The 19956-nt window shown below is 37.3% G+C and overlaps 1 protein-coding gene across 7 annotated transcripts in view; it reads left to right on the plus strand.

Moving 5' to 3' along the window:
* Positions 1-19956, plus strand: part of RARS2 (arginyl-tRNA synthetase 2, mitochondrial) — a 56103-nt gene that overhangs the window by 33352 nt on the left and 2795 nt on the right. For 5 of the 7 annotated variants that reach the window (XM_026511836.4, XM_044388891.3, XM_044388892.3 and 2 more), the window contains 10 exons: positions 1105-1181; positions 10324-10482; positions 11819-11925; positions 13098-13193; positions 16018-16078; positions 17471-17547; positions 18029-18153; positions 18713-18780; positions 18866-18975; positions 19339-19434. In XM_026511836.4, the coding sequence (XP_026367621.1) occupies positions 1105-1181; positions 10324-10482; positions 11819-11925; positions 13098-13193; positions 16018-16078; positions 17471-17547; positions 18029-18153; positions 18713-18780; positions 18866-18975; positions 19339-19434 (976 nt within the window). The remainder of the gene's footprint in view (positions 1-1104; positions 1182-10323; positions 10483-11818; positions 11926-13097; positions 13194-16017; positions 16079-17470; positions 17548-18028; positions 18154-18712; positions 18781-18865; positions 18976-19338; positions 19435-19956) is intronic. The other 2 variants (XM_048225956.2, XM_048225960.2) reach the window with 1 other exon arrangement.

Genomic DNA, 19956 nt, shown 5'->3' on the forward strand with positions numbered 1-19956 from the left:
ATCCTTCCACATTCCGCTCCCAAGACCCTGAATTGTAATCACATTTGCTTTTGCTTAAAGTGAATAGGGCTGGTACATTTTTCAGTCATCCTTCTAGTTCTGTCTAAAGCTTCAAAATATTTTGTATCTTCCGTGTTCAGTAGCATCCCACTTTTTGCTGAGCCTCTATAGAAAAATGTTGGTCAGCAAGGTCCCCTGACAATAGCTCCTTTAGATCTGAAGCTTAGTAATTGATATAGTTGTAGAAACAGGTTGGTTTTTAAAATAATTAAACCACCTTTTATTGCTCCTGACCCCAGGCTGCATATATCCTTTTAAACTGAAATTGTGATCATCTTTTAGCAAGAATACCTTAAGAATATAAGTACTCATAGTCTATTACCTCAATTACTATTTTAAAAAAAATTAAGGTTCAAATTAACACTAACCCTGAATGCTGAACTTATAATCAAAGACAAAAAAAAAATCATTGACAAATATAAGACACATATATAGCCAGATAAAAAAGAATTTTGTTGATCAGTCACCTTGAATGGAAGAGGTAATCAGGTATGTTTTGAGTTTTATCTTTTATATCTTTTATGTTCTCCTTCAGTTATTGGTTTAAGAACTCATAACACCAAGCCAATTTCTACCTTTGTTTTATTTTAACACCTGCAAGTTTAAAAAGAAAGTTCTGAAATCACTTCCCATCAGTTGGTTTTCGCAAAGTTTAAGCATCCAGTTTCTAGCATCATGATGTCCTTCCCCAGGATAGCTGTTTTATTTTGCTTGTTTTATTATGTCTGCTAGGAAAGTGTTGGGCACTGTTAGTACAAAGACAGGTTAGTCCTAGACTCTGCCTTTTATGAGTTCATAATCTATTGGTGTCTGTGAAGTTAATTGCAGTGATCTATTCAATATAGTGAATTTGTGATTCAGTACATTGAATTTAACTTATGTGAGTTTATGGGGTAGCCGAAGATGATAGCATGTGTTTGCAGTGCTCTCAGGACACATAATTATGAGAGCTTGATCTTTTGATACAACTATACCTGTTCCCTGCCATGACTGTTTTCTACTGTTCCATTTTATAATTTTTTCATGTACGGATTATTGTGGTAGGTCTTCTGGGAACTGGCTTCCAACTGTTTGGCTATGAAGAAAAACTTCAATCCAATCCTTTACAGCATCTCTTTGAAGTAAGTTGGCAAGAAACAATAGTAGAAAATGCTTCAGTTTTTTCTTTTCAGAGTCCCAGGCAGCTTGGATTAATTTTAATCCCAGAGGTTTTAAAAATATTCCTTAAAACAAGGAACCAAAACAATTGAAAATGTTGCTTTTAGTTTACTAGGGAGTTCTTTTCGTTTTCATATCCATGTTTTCTTATATTTCTGTTTTAGTTGATTTGGGACAGTATTTCTCTAGGTATAGAGTTGTCTTAGAATAAACACATAAGATAACAGATTCAACAAAGAAATTTCTCTAATTTTTTTTTGTCGGTTGCTATGTAACTGCAGCTGTCTTCATGGCAATAACTATAATTCTTTTAGACTTGAAAAACATGATTATATACTTTTTTCCTCTTGTTCTGTGGGGGAAGATACATGTGTTTCTCTGAATGTATGTGTGCTTTTTTCCTTTCTTGTTGCCTCCTTTTCCTGGCTTTTGCCCAGTGTGAACTCCTTCCTTTTCTGCCTCATTTAGTCCTTGGGTACTTTGATTCTCTGTCCTCAGTTTTTCCTGGAGTTCATTAGTAAAGGTCTTCCTGTCCAGTTAATCTCCAGGGATGTGTTTCCTTTTCATCATCCTGCTTGTTATCTCTGCGGCTTCTGGGCCTCACAAGAAGAAACACTGATACAACATCAGCTGTGTTGGTGTCGTTCTAGGGATCGACTAAAGCTGTTATACCTGTGTGTGAGGAAGAGCACTTAGCAAAATAATGCTTTACTTCTCTGGCCAACGCTACCAAGAATGCTTCATCATTTTCCTTTTTGATAAGTGATTTTTGTCCTGGGGCTTTGTAGTTAAATTTAACAAAAATCACATTGTAATTCTTAAAGACCTTTAAGGGTTTGTAATTTCCTCCTGAGTCCAGGCCTGCACTGCACTTTAAATGCCTACATTTTGATTTAGAATATTAACCAAAAGATTTTTTTTTCTCTTTTTCATTGAGTTTTGTTCATAGGCAAGAGTTTCAGAATTAGTAATTCTTTATGGTTGTCTTTAAGTAAAACGTGCCACCTTAGTGCCTGGAATTTTTATTGTATTATTTTTTAAAACTTGGAATAATGGCAAGTATTTTTTTTTTAACACAAGCTTAGTGAGCCTTTCTTCAGCTCCAGGCCCACAAAGACACCCGTGCCACAGAAAGTACAAACACCTCCCTCGAAGATCTTATGTCATTAGGAGAACATTTTTAAGAATTTAGAGTACAACTTCATATGAAGTTCCTATCTCCCACCCCACCTCAAAGGTTTTATTTAATCCCGAAAATAGTCTTTGTTGCTCATAATATTTTAAATATTTTAGTAAAGTCTGTTCTCAAATTCCATAGAAACTTAAATGTATGTTTCTTTCTATTCAGTGTACCACAAATCTTCAGGCTTTTGAGCCTCAAAAAGTGGGAGATTGCATATCTATACAGAGGTTGTTAATTGATGGGTGGACGAAAGGAAGGAACAAGGGCAGGGGTACGTCTGTGAATAACTGAAACCTCGAGGAACAGTGGCATTGGTTTCATTAAATGTTCTTTGTCTAAAACTTCATAGGGAAGCAGCATTTATAAACAAAAGAGAGTAAGTCAAATACACCCACCTTGCTGTTTGTAATATAAGATAGAAATCCAGTAGGGCGCCAACTGGCTCTCTTCCTCCTTCCTTGGCAGGACAGAAAAAAATGCAGAGCCTAAAGTGGCAGCCTCCAGGTTTTTTTATCTTTGTGCTAATTTTTGCAGACCCAGTTTTCATTTTAAAATAATAGTTGTCATTGTGGATTACTTTCAACAAAAACGTGTAGCATAAATGAGGAATTTTTTTAATTTTTTAAATTTTTTTTATTTTTTAGCTTTAGGCACATATTAATAAATGATTTTAGCCTGTTCCTAAAAGAAAACCTGTACTTTGGTTGGATCCCGGGTTTTTCCCTTGTCAAATTGTAGTTAGTTGTAAGCTTTTTGAGAGGAAGGAGCATGTTTTCCTAATCTTTTATTGCCAGCCCCAAACACCATGCCTGTGTTAAATTTTGAATGAATTTGATCTTATGGTTCTTTTTGTCCCTTTCTCTGTCTCCCACTTAAACTTTTCATAGTGTAGGGATAGAGGGTACATACCTCAATATCATAAAAGCCATCTGTGAAAAACACACAACAAATATCATTCTCAATGGTGAAGAACTGAGAGCTTTTCCCCTAAGGTCAGGAACATGGCAGGGATGTCCACTATCACCACTGCTGTTCAACATAGTACTAGAAGTCCTAGCATCAATCAGACAACAAAAAGAAATAGAAGGCATCCAAATCGGCAAAGAAGAAGTCAGACTTTCACTCGTTGCAGATGACATGACACTTTATGTGGAAAACCCAAAAGACTCCACCCCAAAATTGCTAGAACTCATAATAGGAATTCAGCAAAGTGGCAGGATATAAAATCAATGCACAGAAATCAGTTGCATTTCTATATACCAACAATGAGACAGAAGAAAGAGAAATTAAGGACGCTATTTACAATTGCACCCAAAACCATTAGATACCTAGGAATAAATCTAACCAAAGAGGCAAAGGATCTGTACTCAGAAAACTATAGAATACTCATGAAAGAAACTGAGGAAGACACAAAGAAATGGAAAAACGTTCCATGTTCATGGATTGGAAGAACAAATACTGTGAAAATATCTGTAGTACCTACAGCAGTCTACACATTTAGTGCAATCCCTATCAAAATACCATCAGCTTTTTTCACAGAACTGGAACAGATAATCCTAAAATTTGTATAGAACCAGAAGAGACCCCAAATAGCCAAAGGAATGTTGAAAAAAACAAACCCGGTGGCATCACAATTCTGGACTTCAAGCTATAATCATTAAGTTGTGTAATATAAATCCTACTGTATAGCTTCAGGAAAGAACTAACTATTGTAGGATACACTAGTTACCATTCTTCAGAATCTAACTTCATCATGCAGTATACTGATGAAGAACCCAAGGGCCAGACCCAGGATTCTGGCGTGGGCAGTCTGGTTCCCAAGTGCTCACTGCACTGCCCTGCCCTCCACTGGCATTACAGAATGCCTTTCTGGCCCTTCATTTCCATTGGTTGTAATTACTTACATGACATTTTCCTTTTTTCATCCTCAAATTGCTGTACCAGGAACACAGTTGGTAGTTTACTTGTCGCAGTTTCACCCTTCCATCGCACCTGTTCTGAATTTGGCTTCAGCCATCCGGTGGCAGTTTGTGCCCTACCTCCTTCTGATTGGCACCACGATCAGTACCCCCTGCCCAATTTGGGTTTCTCAGTTTTTGTATGTAAAAATTATAGGTTAGTTTTTAGTATTTCTTTTTCTGTGATGAAAATATTTAACACCTGCAGTCATTTCTCTGCTGCATTCCATTTTTGTGCTTTGTTTCAGTACTGGTTTTTCTATGTACCTATAGTCATTTTTTACCCATGATGTCTGGCTGTATTATGTGTGGACTTGGAACTTTTGTTGGTCAGCATTTAAAACCTTTTATTTAGTTCTGATTTATTGTCATGAAACGGAGGAAGTGGTTTTATAATAGTTTATTCCCCGTGAATTAGCTTATAAGTTAAATAACTAACATATTTGCTGTTTAGAATTCACAGTATTGGTTCAAGGAAAACATACATAATAAGCTTTGAAACATGTATCAAAAAGCCTTTCCACTTTCAAAAAAAATTTTCTTATGGTAAAAAGTTAACAAGTGTTAAATCTAAATCCTGAGTATGTGGATGTCATCATTTACTTTTTTACTTGTTTTAATGATAATTTTTTAAAGTAATTTCTCAGGGTTCCTCCTAGGTTTAAACTAAAATGGACCTCAGGGCACCTGGGTGGCTCAGTTGGTTAAGCATCCAACTCTTGATTTCAGCTCAGGTTGTGACCTCAGGGTTGTGAGATCTAGCTCCACATCAGGCTCCGTGCTGGGCATGGAGCCTGCTTAAGATTCTCCCTCTGCCTCTCCCTCTCTCTGTCTCTCTCAAAAACAAAAACAAAACCATACTTGAATGGACTGTAATAACATCTAACACTGTTTTAAGAATGTATAATCCAGTCTCTTTTTTTTTTTTGGCTACAGAAGTTTTTAGAACTTGACTCATTGCATAATGCTTATTAATAAGAATTTTGATAATCATAGAAATGCCTCCAAAATATGAGCAGCCTCTCATAGAGATAAATATTATACCAATAAAGCATGCATTAACACTGTATCCTACCACTGGCACTTATAAAGGTAACATGATATATTAATACAATAGTATAAATTTTCTCTTAAGTTCATAATGACCTCAAAAGTATTTATTATTTTCACCCTTCCCCTTTGTAAAATGATTTGAGGTAATTACAGTGATGGGCATTTAATGAAAGGACATAGAAAGTCAGAGGATAGTATATTGCTAGATAGCAGTATATTAGCGGTTTGACCCCGAGTTTCCCTATATCAGTAGCAAAAAAGGGGGGGGAGGGTCAAGTAGAAAATAGGGCAAAATCAAAACACCAAATTCACGAGTGATAATATTTACTTGCTCTCATTGTTTAAATGTGGAATAGTATCTATTCCTCAAGAGACCATGTTTTTCCTAGCTTTAGATTCTCAAAAAAAATTTCACAAACTTAAAATAATTCAAGACTAAATCAATTCTAGACACATAGGGGATTATTTATGCAGTTAAAAATTTTTATTTTATAAAGACGTGAATTCAAGAGTTCTTTATTTAGGTCATGTTACTTTTCTCCAGAGAAAGTGGTTGTTAGTTTGGGGTGTATTTTACTCATTATAACACTTACATGCAAGAAATAGCTCTTAAATTATAAGCCTAATTAAATCTGAACCCAGCCATACTTTTGAGAGTGGTTTTAAGAGTCAACTTAAGTCACTGTTAAGGATTTCTCATCTCCCAAATCACAGAGTTCTCCAGGCTCTAATGTGCATCTCAGGATGGGCATGGAGGCCTTTCCTTTGCTTCAGTCCACACTGGTCTTGACTGATATGCCCAGTATGCAAGCCTACATAATGACCTGGAGGCACACAGCTCTGCTTGTATGACCAACCTAACCTGGGAGATCCTTGCTGTGGCCCAGTTCCTTAGGCCTAGAGATCAGCCTCCCTGTGTGGGAATACTGCAAACGATTTCCCTCAGAGGTCCCGCTGCCACCCCAGCGACTGCCCAACTTTTGTTTTTCCTGGGAATGTTTCCCTATCCCCTCCTCAATCTAAGCAATTCTCTTTTCCTCTCTCCTGGCAGCTTTTCTGCTTTACCATTGCTCTTGACCATCTTCTCCAAAGCTACTAGCCTTTCTCCCTAAACCCTACACTTCTGAGGGTTACTACAGTGTCCATTGTCCTCTGAGTGTTCTTAGAACAAAGATGGGAATACTGAGTAAGGCCAGAGTACATGTTAATAGTTCAGTAATTATCACACCCCGTTGAAGTGTGCAAAAAAAATTTTTTTAGCATGAGAAATGTGTAACACTGTGTACTATTACCTAATATATAGAAGTTAATCCTTATCACCCTTGAATAAAGGAATAAGATATCATGGATATTATTATAAACAAAGAATAAAAATGGGAGATTACAAATATTGAAAGAAGATGAATAGACTAAAATGCCTTTATATGCTGGTAATGACATACCAATGAAGAGAAACTTGATAATCACTTTTCAAGTTTTTTATCTAGCAAGTTTAGATTTTATTATTAACTGGTATATTGATCTTTTAAATTATAACTATTAATTTGTTTGAATTTCTTTAATGTTTAGTTTAACATTAGAAATCCATCTCAACCAGCAGTTCTATAAGAAATTTCTGATCAAGAAACAACGTTAAACTAACAATGAGCTTGCTTGTTTGAATTATAATCATGAATTCATTGTTTTTTCTAAAAAATGAAATCAAAATTAAATGCATTTTATGATAGAAGACAAATATATAGTTAACAGTGTCTTTAGTGTCTAAGTAATGCTAACCATTCTTAGCAGTTATTCTCCATTTAAAGACAAAAATAACCAGTGTTGGGGTTAGAGCCCTGTACCAAAGAATTAAACTGTGTCTGTGTTGCTAACGGTATTCTAGAATCAAATTTAAGAGAGTAAGAGGGCATTACATACTACTTTCATTTTTTGCACTTCTTTGTTTACGTATGGACAGATCATCTTAAGAGCTGACTGTAATTATCTTAATCAGTTAAACTAGAAATAAAATGTCATGTGCCTTTTGGGAATACCATCATCTAGAAATAGTGAAAAAGTTAATATTCCTTTTAAAGTCTTAAACACTTAGTTTATTCCATAATGGAAATATAGCTCACTTTTGCATTCTGGTAACTAAAAGAAAAATTATTTCCATCCTCAAGAACATTTTGCTTAAGCGACATTCTTATTATTAAACCCAAATTTAAAATTTCCTTTTTATTCCTTTTGTGTCTAGATCTAGCCTCAAAAGGAAGCTGTCTTCAAAATGCATACTTTTTTTTAATGCATACTTTCTAAGCATTAAAAGTTTGTGGTGACTAAATTTAAAACTGTCTATAATTTCAGAAGTACATAGTATTTATTTTGTGAAGGAAAATGCATTTCTTTTCTAAAATGGTGATGAATGTTAATAATTATAGTTTTATATTGTGCATTTACAGGCAGATTGTTAAGTGCTAATTAAGGCTCTTCTCTTGTTCTGCTTAATAGTGCCAGTTGATTTTCAGTAATGTTTGGTTTATAACTACAAATTGCTGAAATGCCAAGATTCTTGGGTTTAGTTTTGTTTATTTTTTTTTAATTATCTCTATTTTAAGTTTTAAGGAAGGGAAAAGATTCTGGTGAAGTTTTTTCTAAAAATCCTCTTATCAGTAGTTCACATGCATATTAGATTTTTAAATGTTGGCTATCTGAGTTTGGAGTCCTAGATTTAAAAAAAAAAAAAAGCCTTTTCTGAAAACAAGGATATTTTGTGTATGTTTGCTTATAAATGGTGTGAACATGAGTGTGTGATGGGGGTGTGTGTGAAAGAGATTTTGAACCACAAATCATTTAGAGACCTATGTATATCATCATCTTCTGTTGCTAACTTATTCTGGACTTATTTCATAGGAGCACATGGAGATTAATTTTCTATGATATGTGTGCCTGGTCTTCTAAGGTCACCACCAAGTTTGGTAACTCATTAAGAGGACTCATAGGATTCCACGTATAGTTGTGCTCACAGCTATGATTCATTACAGCAGAAGGATGCAAAGCAACATCAGTAAAGGGAAAGGCATATGTGGTGAAGTCTGTTGGAAACCAGGTCTAAGCATCCAAGAGTCTTTTCCTAGTGGAGTCACACAGGATACACGCAGGTCTTCCTGCAACAAACTGGAACAGTATACATGAAATGTTGTCTGCCAGGGAAGCTCATCAGATGCTCCATGCCCAAAGTTTCTTTTGGAGTTTGATCACGTAGGCACCCTCTGCTTAGCATGTTCCAAAATAGCATAAACTCTATTGTTTTCATAACTTAAGCATAGTGACCCACTCCTATCAATTAGGTTGGTGGGAACATTTCCCAAATCCAAGATCCCAGATGCCAGCCAAGGGCTAACCTTGCGAACAGGACATTTTGAGGATAGCAGTCTCTGGTCTGCTATATTAACTCTTTTCTGCACAATGTGCTTTAAAGAGGAAAAAAAAATTAGGTAGCTTTAACTTTTGGGGGGAATATTTATTCATTTAATTCTGCCATTCCAGTAACTAACACAAACCATCTATGAAAGGTAAGGCATTTTGACCTTGACAGAAATGTTTAATGCCCTGTTCCTTTTGTTTGGTGGTATCTAGTGGGTATAAGCCACATTACAGTTGTCCCAGTGTACTTACTCTCCAGCAGTAAAATCACTTTATCTGCCATTGATATTTTGATGATATTACTATAACAGTTTAGATTCCTCATATTTCTTTGGTAATTTATTTGCTGATTTTTATTACTTTTATGCTACTTTCATAGCTTTCTGGAAAAAATATGAGGAGAGTAAATTTATCATTCATGTTTCATCCTGTAAGTGAAGTAAAATCTTTTTTTTGAGAGGGAAAGAGAGAGGGAAAGGGAGGGAGAGAGACAATCCTAAGTAGGCTCCACACCCAGCGCAGAGCCCAACACAGGGCTCCATCTCACAACCCTGAGACCACCACCTGAGTTGAAATTAAGACTTGGACCCTAACCGACTGAGCCACCCAGATGCCCCTAGAAGTAAAATCTTTATATGCGTAACTTCAGTACTACTTGAGGTGCAAAGTTGATGTTTCAGTATCATTTATTAATCTTGCATTTTGGAGACTGGAGTACTATTAACTAAACTGTGAACATAGAGTCATAGAAATGGAAGAACCCTTACTAAGCAATCCAGCTCCATTGCTGTCACTGGGTGGGGCAGAACTAAACCAGCCAAGATAGATGATGCAAAAACACTCCAGAAGTAAGTGGTCCCCACAGTTCTCAGGAGCCTAAGTGGGAGTGTAAGTAAGCCAACTATCCAAAGGTCTTCCTAGATCAGCTATTTTCCTAGTCTTTTGCAGATTTAGAGAACAGTTTTAAAAATCTTTCTTAAAACAACTGCCACATCAATCTTTGGCCTTGTCTTAGCCAAATTGAGCCATTCTACTTTCTTTGATCTTTTCTCAGAGAAGTTGCAGCGGTAATAATTTGCCTTTTTGTTAAAAAAAAAAAAAAAAATGCTAGCTTAATCTAACCCAGGCATTCTTAACCTAAGAGTCTGTGAATTTGGAAGGGAAGTAAAAAATTACACATTTTCCCTAACCTTTATCAGAAATTTAGCATTTTCTTCCATTACAATATCACACTTTAAAAAAATAATAATTGGATAACTATTTCAATGTATTATTTCCTTTATAAGCATATGTGTTTTACTTTACGCATTTAGATACATATTGAGAAGGGGTCTATAGGGTTCAATAAGGGCCCATGGCAAAAAAAAGAGGGGAAAAAAAGGTTTTACTCTGATGAGGGCAATGGGCTAACCTTTAAATGAAAATTATCAGAATTGTGTTTTGTTTTCTTCCATTAAAGGTAACAGTGACTAATGTACTTCATTTAATGTACTGTTGTGCTTTTAGGTTTATGTACAAGTTAATAAAGAAGCAACAGATGATAAAAATATTGCAAAATCAGCACATGAGTTCTTCCAGCGATTAGAACTGGGTGACACGCAAGCACTTGCACTGTGGCAGAAATTTCGGGACCTCAGCGTAGGAGAATATGTGCGGATTTACAAGGTGCCCACCTACTCTCCTGCTCTCCTGTGATGGGTTGCAGCTCTTGACGGTACTACCAAGTAGTGAAGTTGCTTCTTTTTTTTAAAATGGGCTCCATGCCCAACATGGGGCTTGAACTCATGACCCTGAGATCAAAAGCCATATGCCCTGCTGACTGAGCCAGCCAGGTGCCCTGTGAACTTGCTTCTAAAGCTCGTGTTTTAAAACTTAGATTTGAAATTCAGTTGAAAATTAGGACTCAAATAGTATTCTTTGAGCTGGAAGTTGGAGCTTCGAAAAAATCCTATGAACTTCACAGGCAAATATCAGCTGGCATTCTGGTATTTGTTTCAGTCTGGCTTCTCTTTTCTCTCTTTTCATTCCTTCACTTTTTTTTTTTTTTTTAAAGATTTTATTTATTTATTCGACAGAGAGAGAGACAGCCAGCGAGAGAGGGAACACAAGCAGGGGGAGTGGGAGAGGAAGAAGCAGGCTCCCAGCGGAGGAGCCTGATGTGGGGCTCGATCCCATAACGCTGGGATCACGCCCTGAGCTGAAGGCAGGCACTTAACCGCTGTGCCACCCAGGCGCCCCTCCTTCACTTTTTCTTAATCGTTTTTTTCTCCTTTCACTTCCTTAGGCCTGTATGTGATACATATAAATTTGTTCATTTGATAAACATTTAAGGGGTGGGAAAACAACAGTGAATAAAAGAAATATGAGTCCTTCTGTCATGGACTTTACAGTCCAGCATGGGCACAGAGAATTAACCAAATTAAAGACCATGGGAATTCAACAAGAACATATACAGTCTGTTAGGTGGTAATGATGCTATGAAGAAAAATGAGGCAGGGGAGGGAAGATGGAGTATGCTGTCTGTGGGTTGAATGAAAAGAGTTTTGTCAAAGAAACCCATGCGGCTGGAGTAAGGACGCAGGAAGAAGAGCAGAAGGAGAGGAACGTGAAGAGGTTGTAGGGTGGGGCCTAATAGGGGACATTGTCCAGGGTGGTCCCGTCTAGCTTCTTGCTGTGCTAAAGATGTTCGGTGACGTGCTGTCCAGCCACTAACCTCAGGTGGCTGTCGAGCACTTGAAGCATGAGTAGTGTTAAGAGATTAAATTTTCAATTTTATTTAATTTGAATAGCCACGTGGGCCTAGCAACTGCCGTATCAGACAGCACAGTACTATTGTGAGGACTTGACTGGTGTGGGAGGAGTTATCAGAAGGTTTGATGCGAAAGAGTGACTTGTTCTTATTTTCCCCATCTGTGTGACAGACTATAGAGTATCCTGTCTTGTCTGAGGGCAAGATAATAGGACATTTAAGTAACTTTCTTTTGTTTCTGAACCCTTTTAGCGTCTAGGAGTACACTTTGATGAATACTCCGGAGAGTCATTTTATCGTGAAAAATCTCAAGAAGTCTTAAAGTTGCTGGACAGTAAAGGACTCCTACAGAAAACAGTGTATGGTTGGGTTACTTTTCTTTAGTAAGGTTATTTCTTCTGTGAAAAATGGGTATTGGTATAGTCTCAGGACAACAGAATGTGGTGTGCAGCCTTCCTGGCATTTTATAGTGCTTTTTCCTGTTCAAAGTACTTTTCTACATACAGTCTTCTGCTGCCCATGACAAAATCCTGGTAAGGCTGGAAGAAGAGTTGTTACCTGCTCTTCACATATGCAGAAACTGAAGCACAGAAAGTACAAGTGACTGACCTACTGTCACACAAGCTGATAATGATATAACTGAGAAAAGGAAATAGAAATTGCATCTTCTTACTCAACCCTGCCTTTTTAAAAAACCATATCCTGTTCAGAATGTATTTAAGGCACCTTACGTAAATAGGTACAATACAAACTTTTGAAAGAGTAAAATGAGGAAATCAGGAAGCAGAGGCAGAAAAACTAATACAGAATCGGGAATGATAATGGCATGTTGTATTACACGTACTGGGATGCTGTTCCCTTACTTAAGGCAGATTTCTAATTTATCTTTGACCTTCCTGTCAGCCAAACAGAAGTAGTACCAGTCATAGGAGCCCAAGCATCTGTAATACAGAAGCAAACCAGTTGCTTAGAAGTGCCAGTTTTCATAGTACCAAAGAGTACTTTCTCTCATCATCTTTATGAGGAAGACACGGAGAATGTGGTTCATAACATGCTTAGTAATGTCCGTAGGCAGATTCTTAGATTGCCATATACAGATTCTACTTTTTGATAAGACAGGGAAGACAATAACAAAATTCCGTGGTTTAATACTCGAGTATTTTTTTGGCATGTCAAAAATTAGCCCAATATTGAATACTATAATTTGCATTGGAAGAATATGTTTCATGGTTAAACTACAGTTGAAATCTCATTTTTCAACTGGGTATGTTAAAGACTTAACTAAGTACCTTATCCAGAGCTACAGAGTTTAGAAAGATAGGATAACCAAATATTAATTACATCATACTTACCCACTCTTAATAGATTCATGGTTAGATTCCTTCTTGTTTTTTTTTATTGTTGGTTATACTGCTTATTGTTACAAGTAATAGAAAGTAGCTTCTGGTTTGCTAAAGGTGATGTTATAGATACTGTTCTTTTAAAGGTCTTAATTTATTATGTTTCTTCAGTTACCTTTTTGTATTTTTAGAAAAGGAACAGCTGTAGTGGATCTTTCTGGGAACGGTGACCCCTCCTCAGTTTGTACTGTAATGCGAAGCGATGGGACTTCTCTCTATGCAACTAGGTTTGTATCTAATATGAAGGTCAACATCAGAATGCACATGACTTCATGTTCTTTGTTGTAGGACCAGTGTTAAAACAATCATTTTATCCTCAAAGCTGTTATTAAATCCTAGTTTCTAAATCTCTTGCCGTCATCACTTCAAAATAAATTGGGTTTCTGTTTATTGCCAGTTATAGTTCCTGGAAAGTTTTGATATCATCAGAAATGTGAAAAAACTATTTACAGTTAGTTAAACATTATAGGATTTCCACAGCTGAATACATTGTTCTACAAACTGTAAAAGTGAGGCACCTCATAATTAACTATAAATATTTTCCAATTGCACACTGGCAGGAAATGTATACTAGAAAGTGGTCATAGTGGCTCAGTGGTGTCCTCACTCTGTCAAGACCATCTTACGTGCATATAAGTGTCAGTCCTCATTCTAACTGCGGTAAAATAGGCCAAGGGAGAAGTAAGCCATCTTGCCTTTTTTTTTCTTCTTCTTCTTCTTCTTCTTTCTCCATGACTGACCCCTGTGGAAAGGAATAGTCTCTGTTAATCAGTAAAAACTGGATTATCAAGCACTTATATCTGGGACAAAGCCAATAGGAAGAAGAAGAGGGGACCATAAAAAAGGCACACAAGCCAACACGGCCATACTCAGGCTGTGTTGGCAAAAGGCTCTGGTGTCTTCCAGGCTGGAGTTTTATCTTGGATCATAAACCCACTTTTATAGCATAGTTAAAGAAATGATATTTACTGTTCTTGTTAACTACCATCATTTGTTCCAACAGCTTTATACAACCATCTGATTCTCCTCCTGTGCCTTAGAAAATTGATCCCTTGCTTTCTGTTACTTTTTGGCATTTCCCTTTATCAATTCCATACAATTGGAGTTAGGAAGTCAGAAGAACCTCTGTATGTAAGAAGTACATTTCTTTTTCTAGGTTAAAAAATAATAGTAGAAAAATATTTTGTGCCAACCAATTACTGCTGGACAGATTACCTAGAGAAACCCTTAAGCAGTGGCTATAGGAAATGTTTCCATGCACATCAGATACTCCATGTCCTAATGATTATAGCTTTCCTGATTTGGTTATCTTTCTTGGGCTAACATTCATTAGGTCTGGATTTTTCTGTGTATTTACCTTAATGCGTATACTTTGTCTTTTCTCTTTGGGAGAATAATTGTGTTTTTTGCCGCTTGTTGAAATGTTTGATTTTTCACCTCTAACTTTAGTTTCTGCCCTTTCAGTGGGTTCCTTATAGAATACATCTATATATGGATGTGAATTAAAGGAGTTGTCAGTATTCTCCTGCACTTTTCTCTAACAAGAGCGCAGGGTGAGGCTGGAGACCTAGAGTTTTGTTCTGAGACCACAACTACCACTTACCCTCCTTGGGCCGTGAATCCCTACTTTGAAATAAGAGGCCTGAACTAAATAACCTTGGATTCCTTCCTGCTTTCAAACTCAAGTTCTACAAACTCAACCTAGAGCTTTTTGTTAACATTCTCCTTTTATATTTCATTGGATCAAAAGGCTTCTCTTTGTTTTGTCCTTGGCCCAAACCAAAACTCCAATAGGGGTCTATATTTGTGACTTCATCTGGGGGATAATCTTGTGTTTCACAGCCTTTTTTTTTTTTTTTTTCATTGTAGCCCTGCTCTCTGGAGCCTTTTTGCCAATTTTTCCTACTTCCCCACCTCATGAAATTTTAATATCACAGATATCCTGTACATTTGTATGTATTGTATGCATGTATGTGCTTTATACATAAAAAGAGTAAGATTTGGGGGCGTGTGGGTGGCACAGTCAGTTAAGCATCTGACTTTTGTTTTTGGCTCAGGTCGTGATCTCAGGGTCATGAGATCGAGCCCTGCATTGGCTCCACACTCAGTGCGGAATCTGCTTAAGACTCTCTCCCCCAATCCTTCTGCCCACCCGCATCCCCTACCCTCCTGCTTGCGTGCACACCCCTGCTTTCTCAAAATAAAAAAATCTTAAAAAAAAAAAAGAGTAAGATTTTGTTGTTCCTTAAGAGCCGGCTTTTGCCTCTGTTGCAAATGCATGCTCTATATCAAGATCACGAGGTGGGGGCTAGACATTTTGTTGATCCTCAACATTTCAAAAGATCTAGGAACTTTAGAAATCTTCCCAGTGTCGTATATTGTTAACCAAAAATAGCTTTAATTTTAAATTTCAATACTCTCATAATTTCAACTTGAAATTTCGTAGTTTATGGTTTGTTTTTCATTAATTCATACTAGATGCAAACTGAGTCTTACTTAGAGAAAGAAGAGTTGACTTTTTGTCAAAGGACTTTATGGTCTTTTACAGTGCTTTAGAAGGTGTTGCTTGTGACTGATTGAAGATTTTGAAAGTCCTCGATAGTACTAATAGAAGAGTAGCTAAAAGATACCGGGGTAGCTGCCACATCACCTGAGTTTTGAATATGTTCTTTAAGAAAGTGTACTGCAGAAAAGTGACACTTAGGTGATTCTTTCCAGTAGAGGCTTAATTAACGAATCATTAAGTATTTACCTACAGACACTCTGCCTAATACTACTACTTTTCCCAGAGCTTATGTTTATTTATTTTGGTTTTTTTTTTAATCTTTCCACAGTACTTTTATTATTATTGCTTTTCCCAAAGCTATTTTTATTACTATTATTTTATATCAAAGTGTGGAGTTGGGATTATATAATCATGGGTAATATACTCTAGGCTGTGGGATAATAGGACTTCTTAATTAGAAAAGCCTCATTACTATTAAATAGGTAAAACAAATTTTTACCCAGATCTGCTTAGTAACTCTTAATCTATGGCCATTTTTTTTTCAGAGATCTTGCAGCTGCTATAGATCGAATGGACAAGTATAATTTTGATACAATGATTTATGTGGTAGGTAATCACAATAAAAAAGTTATCTCTACCTCATGAAAACTACAAAGATAGAAATTATACATCATGTTGAAAACTATGGAAAAATAATTTTGTCAAAATATAAAAGGAATTCAGTGTTAAGTTTATTTAAGATAGAAACCGCTATGTTAAAAGAAAAACAAAACTCTTTAAAAGTGAAAACATTCACATTGCTTCATAATAAAAAAAAAAATTACCCAGATCAGGAAAATGGTTATGTGAAATGAATATGTATAGGTTCCCATAATGCACTTTTTAAAAAATAACTTTTTATTTTAAATCTTTAAGAATCACAAGTTTTAAAATAGTACAGAGTTTCCATGGACCCTTCACCTAGCCTTCCCCAAAGATAGTATCTTACATAACCATAGTACTTTGTGCCAGGAAACTGACATTGTTAAAGACCTTAGTTAAATTCCACCAATTTCAGGGCACCTGGATGGCTCAGTCAGTTAAGTGTCTGACTCTTGATTTTGGCTCAGGTCATGATCTCAGGGTCCTGAGATTGAGCCCCATATCAGACTCCGCCACTTCTCTCCCACCCCCTCCCCCTCTGCCCCTCCCTGCTCCTGCTCTCTCTCTCTCTCTAAAATAAAATCTTAAAAAAAAAAAAAGAGAGAGAGAAATTCCACCAGTTTTTACATGTACTTGTGTGTGGGCCTAGATATGTTGGGAGGCAGGGGTTGGGAAATTGTATCATGTGTAGATCATGTAACCGTCATAACATTCAGAATAGACAACAGTTCCATGGTGCAGCAAACACCCTCTTGGCAACCACTTAGTAATCATTTACCCCCTACCCTAACCCCTGGCAACCATTGCTCTGTTCTCCATCACTACAGTGTTGTCACTTTGAAAATGTTATATAAATGGATCACAGTAGGTAATCTTTTGAGATTGGCTTTCTTCACTCAGCATAATGAATACTTTTGAGATCCACCCAAGCTGTTGTGTGCATCAGTAGTTTGTTCCTCTTATTGCTAAGGGTTATTCTGGTCTCTTCCCTTTTCTTCCTCTCCATGTGCCTCTCCCTTTCCCCTAAGAAAAGAAAGTTGCCATTAAATATCTTATTAGAGCTGAGCTTCATCCTTCTTGGAGATAAAGGTCATGATAGCTGAAGGAGAAAGAATTGAAATAGTATACTGAGATTAAAGTTCATATTTCCTCCTGACTCAGTCGAGTGCTACGGCTTTCTTCTCTTGTAGTGCACTCAGCTTAGACCTTCTATTGGCATCTTCTTTGTGTACTTATTTAAAATACATCAGTTGGCAATGACTCTGGTGTGTCAAAACTCAAATATTTTGATTTACGCCTCACCTATTTTTGTAGGTTAACTTATCACTGTTATTTTAAATACATTTTTTCCCCAAGACAGATAAAGGGCAAAAAAAGCATTTTCAGCAAGTGTTCCAAATGCTGCAGATCATGGGATATGACTGGGCAGAAAGGTAATGTCTGCATGGTTCGTAACTGTCTGCTCTAGATCATTAAGGGTTTGTTAGGTCAGCCAAGTCCCAAAATATACCAAGTTGTTAAAGGTCGTCATTCAAATTTCACTTCTTTATTTCAGGGTGTTAGTGTAGAAGCAGATTTGTTTTTTACATTAATTTATGTCTTGGTTATATTCATTTCTAACTTATAAACATTTAATAATGTGTCTTTATTAGACATCTGCTCTCACTGGCTTGATTTCCAAAATTCTTGATCCCTCCCTTTTTTCACAAAGGCAACTAGTAATTTAATCACAGCTTAGTGGTTATCTCTGTAAAATGAAGCTGTGTGTTTAACATCTTTTGTGGCATATAACAAATCACATCCTGTTTCAGTTGATTAATTTTGAAAAGGCCCTCTATGAGAGTTGAAATTCAGACTACTCTCTAAAAGGGTATTAGGCACTTTGATCATCCGTTCTGTTCTCTTCCATTTCAGGTGCCAGCATGTGCCCTTTGGAGTGGTGCAGGGAATGAAGACTCGAAGAGGAAATGTTACTTTTCTGGAAGATGTTCTAAATGAGATTCAATCAAGGATGCTACAGAACATGGCTTCTGTTAAGAGTGAATTCACTTTATTGTTGTTACAGTCATAACTTACATGCCACTTGGATGTTTTGCGGGACTTTTGTGCAGTACGATTTATTTTGACCATCCCTCTCTTCACTTTCACTAACCTTGTCAGAAATAGCTCACACTAATTAGAGGTGCCAGAGGTTTTAGACTTGCTGCTTGGTGTCATTCAGTTCAGTAATCTGAATTGATATGACCCTAGGCCTCTTTTCATGGACAGCTTTAGCGTTGTCATTCCACTGTTGGAGTGGTTATGTGACATTCCCGTGTTATGTAATAGGAAACAGGTCACAAGTACTCATGTCTTTGTTCAACCTTGGAAAAGTATCATAAGGGCTGTTTATGAGAAATGTGAATTTGTGTTTCTTTCCTTTTAACGTAGGCAGGGGAATGTCTTTATCCAAGGTAAATTAGCCCAAATTTGGAAAGTAAATTGCCCACTGTGAACCTGTTTGTTCTTCTTACTGGCAACGTACATTTTTGGCATATTTTTTCAGAATCCTTGATTCTGTTCATGTAAGTTAAAGATAGCTGCCTTTGTCTGTTCCAGCTACCAGAGAACTGGAGAACCCACAGGAGACTGCAGAGAGGGTCGGGCTCGCTGCACTCATTATTCAGGTCTGTTAAGACTGCCTCCTGTGAGACCCTTTTGTTTGGTATTAGAACAAACCCCAGCGCTAAAAATGTACTCTTGTCATTCTAGGACTTCAAAGGTTTACTCTTATCTGACTATCAGTTCAGCTGGGATCGTGTTTTCCAGAGTCGTGGGGACACAGGAGTCTTCCTGCAGTACACACACGCCCGCCTCCACAGGTGAGGGGCGTCTGCCGGGAAACGCTGAGCCCCTCTGGCCTTCCTGGGGTGGGGGTGGGCTGATGTTCTCCTAAGATCAAAGGTCCTGTTTGCTGGGCTTCTCCAGTATCTCATATCCAAAACTAGTTAGAAGTACAGTGGACCACCTGTTAGGTTTGGTTTTTAAAATATTTAATGAGCATCTGAGAAGTGCTTTTATGTATATTACCTTATTTAGTACTCAGAATAATGCTGCCATTATTCATTATTCTTTTCAGAGGAAGAAACAGAGTTAGGAAAAATTGAGGTATTGTGACAACTTGCAATGATGTGTCCTTGGATGACTTGTTTAATCCTTTGTTGCTTTTAAACTTTTGATAACAGTTTGGAGGAGACTTTTGGATGTGGTTATCTAAATGACTTCAACACTGCTTGTTTACAAGAGCCACAGTCTGTTTCCATTCTCCAGCATCTTCTCAGGTATAGTTTTCTGGTACTATTGAGTCTGGACCTGCTTAGTGAAATGACTGTTGATGGTTTGCTGACCCTGGGGTGAACAAACCAGTAGCTAGCTCTTGCCCCCCTGCCTCCAGACAGCACTTTCCTGAAGGTCTGGCCAAAGTGTTGACCTGCCCTTTGAGGGCAGACAGTAGAAGACACAGTTAAGGTCAGTCCTTGGGGCTTAAAAATACCACTCCTGAATCAGTACAGGTGCCTGACATCCTCCAGGTCATGGCGTGAGAATGGAAAGCCTGGTGTAAAAGCATAAATGTTTAGTTTTGGGAAAGATCATCTTCTCCTCACTCTGTTTGCCAAGTGAAGGAAAACTTCCGCCTGTGTGCAGCTTCTGTGAACCCTGCCTCGTGGTTTCCGGGCACAGTCTCAAACACCTACTTGACGCCCTGACACTAGGCAAGAGACCACGCTTTGAGCTCTCGTAGCCCTGCTTGTCAGGAGATACTAGTCTCTGCAAAGGATGTGGGTAGTTAACAAGGTAGTTTT

Source organism: Ursus arctos, unplaced genomic scaffold, assembly GCF_023065955.2.
Source record: "Ursus arctos isolate Adak ecotype North America unplaced genomic scaffold, UrsArc2.0 scaffold_13, whole genome shotgun sequence".
In the NCBI taxonomy this organism is placed as follows: domain Eukaryota; kingdom Metazoa; phylum Chordata; class Mammalia; order Carnivora; family Ursidae; genus Ursus; species Ursus arctos.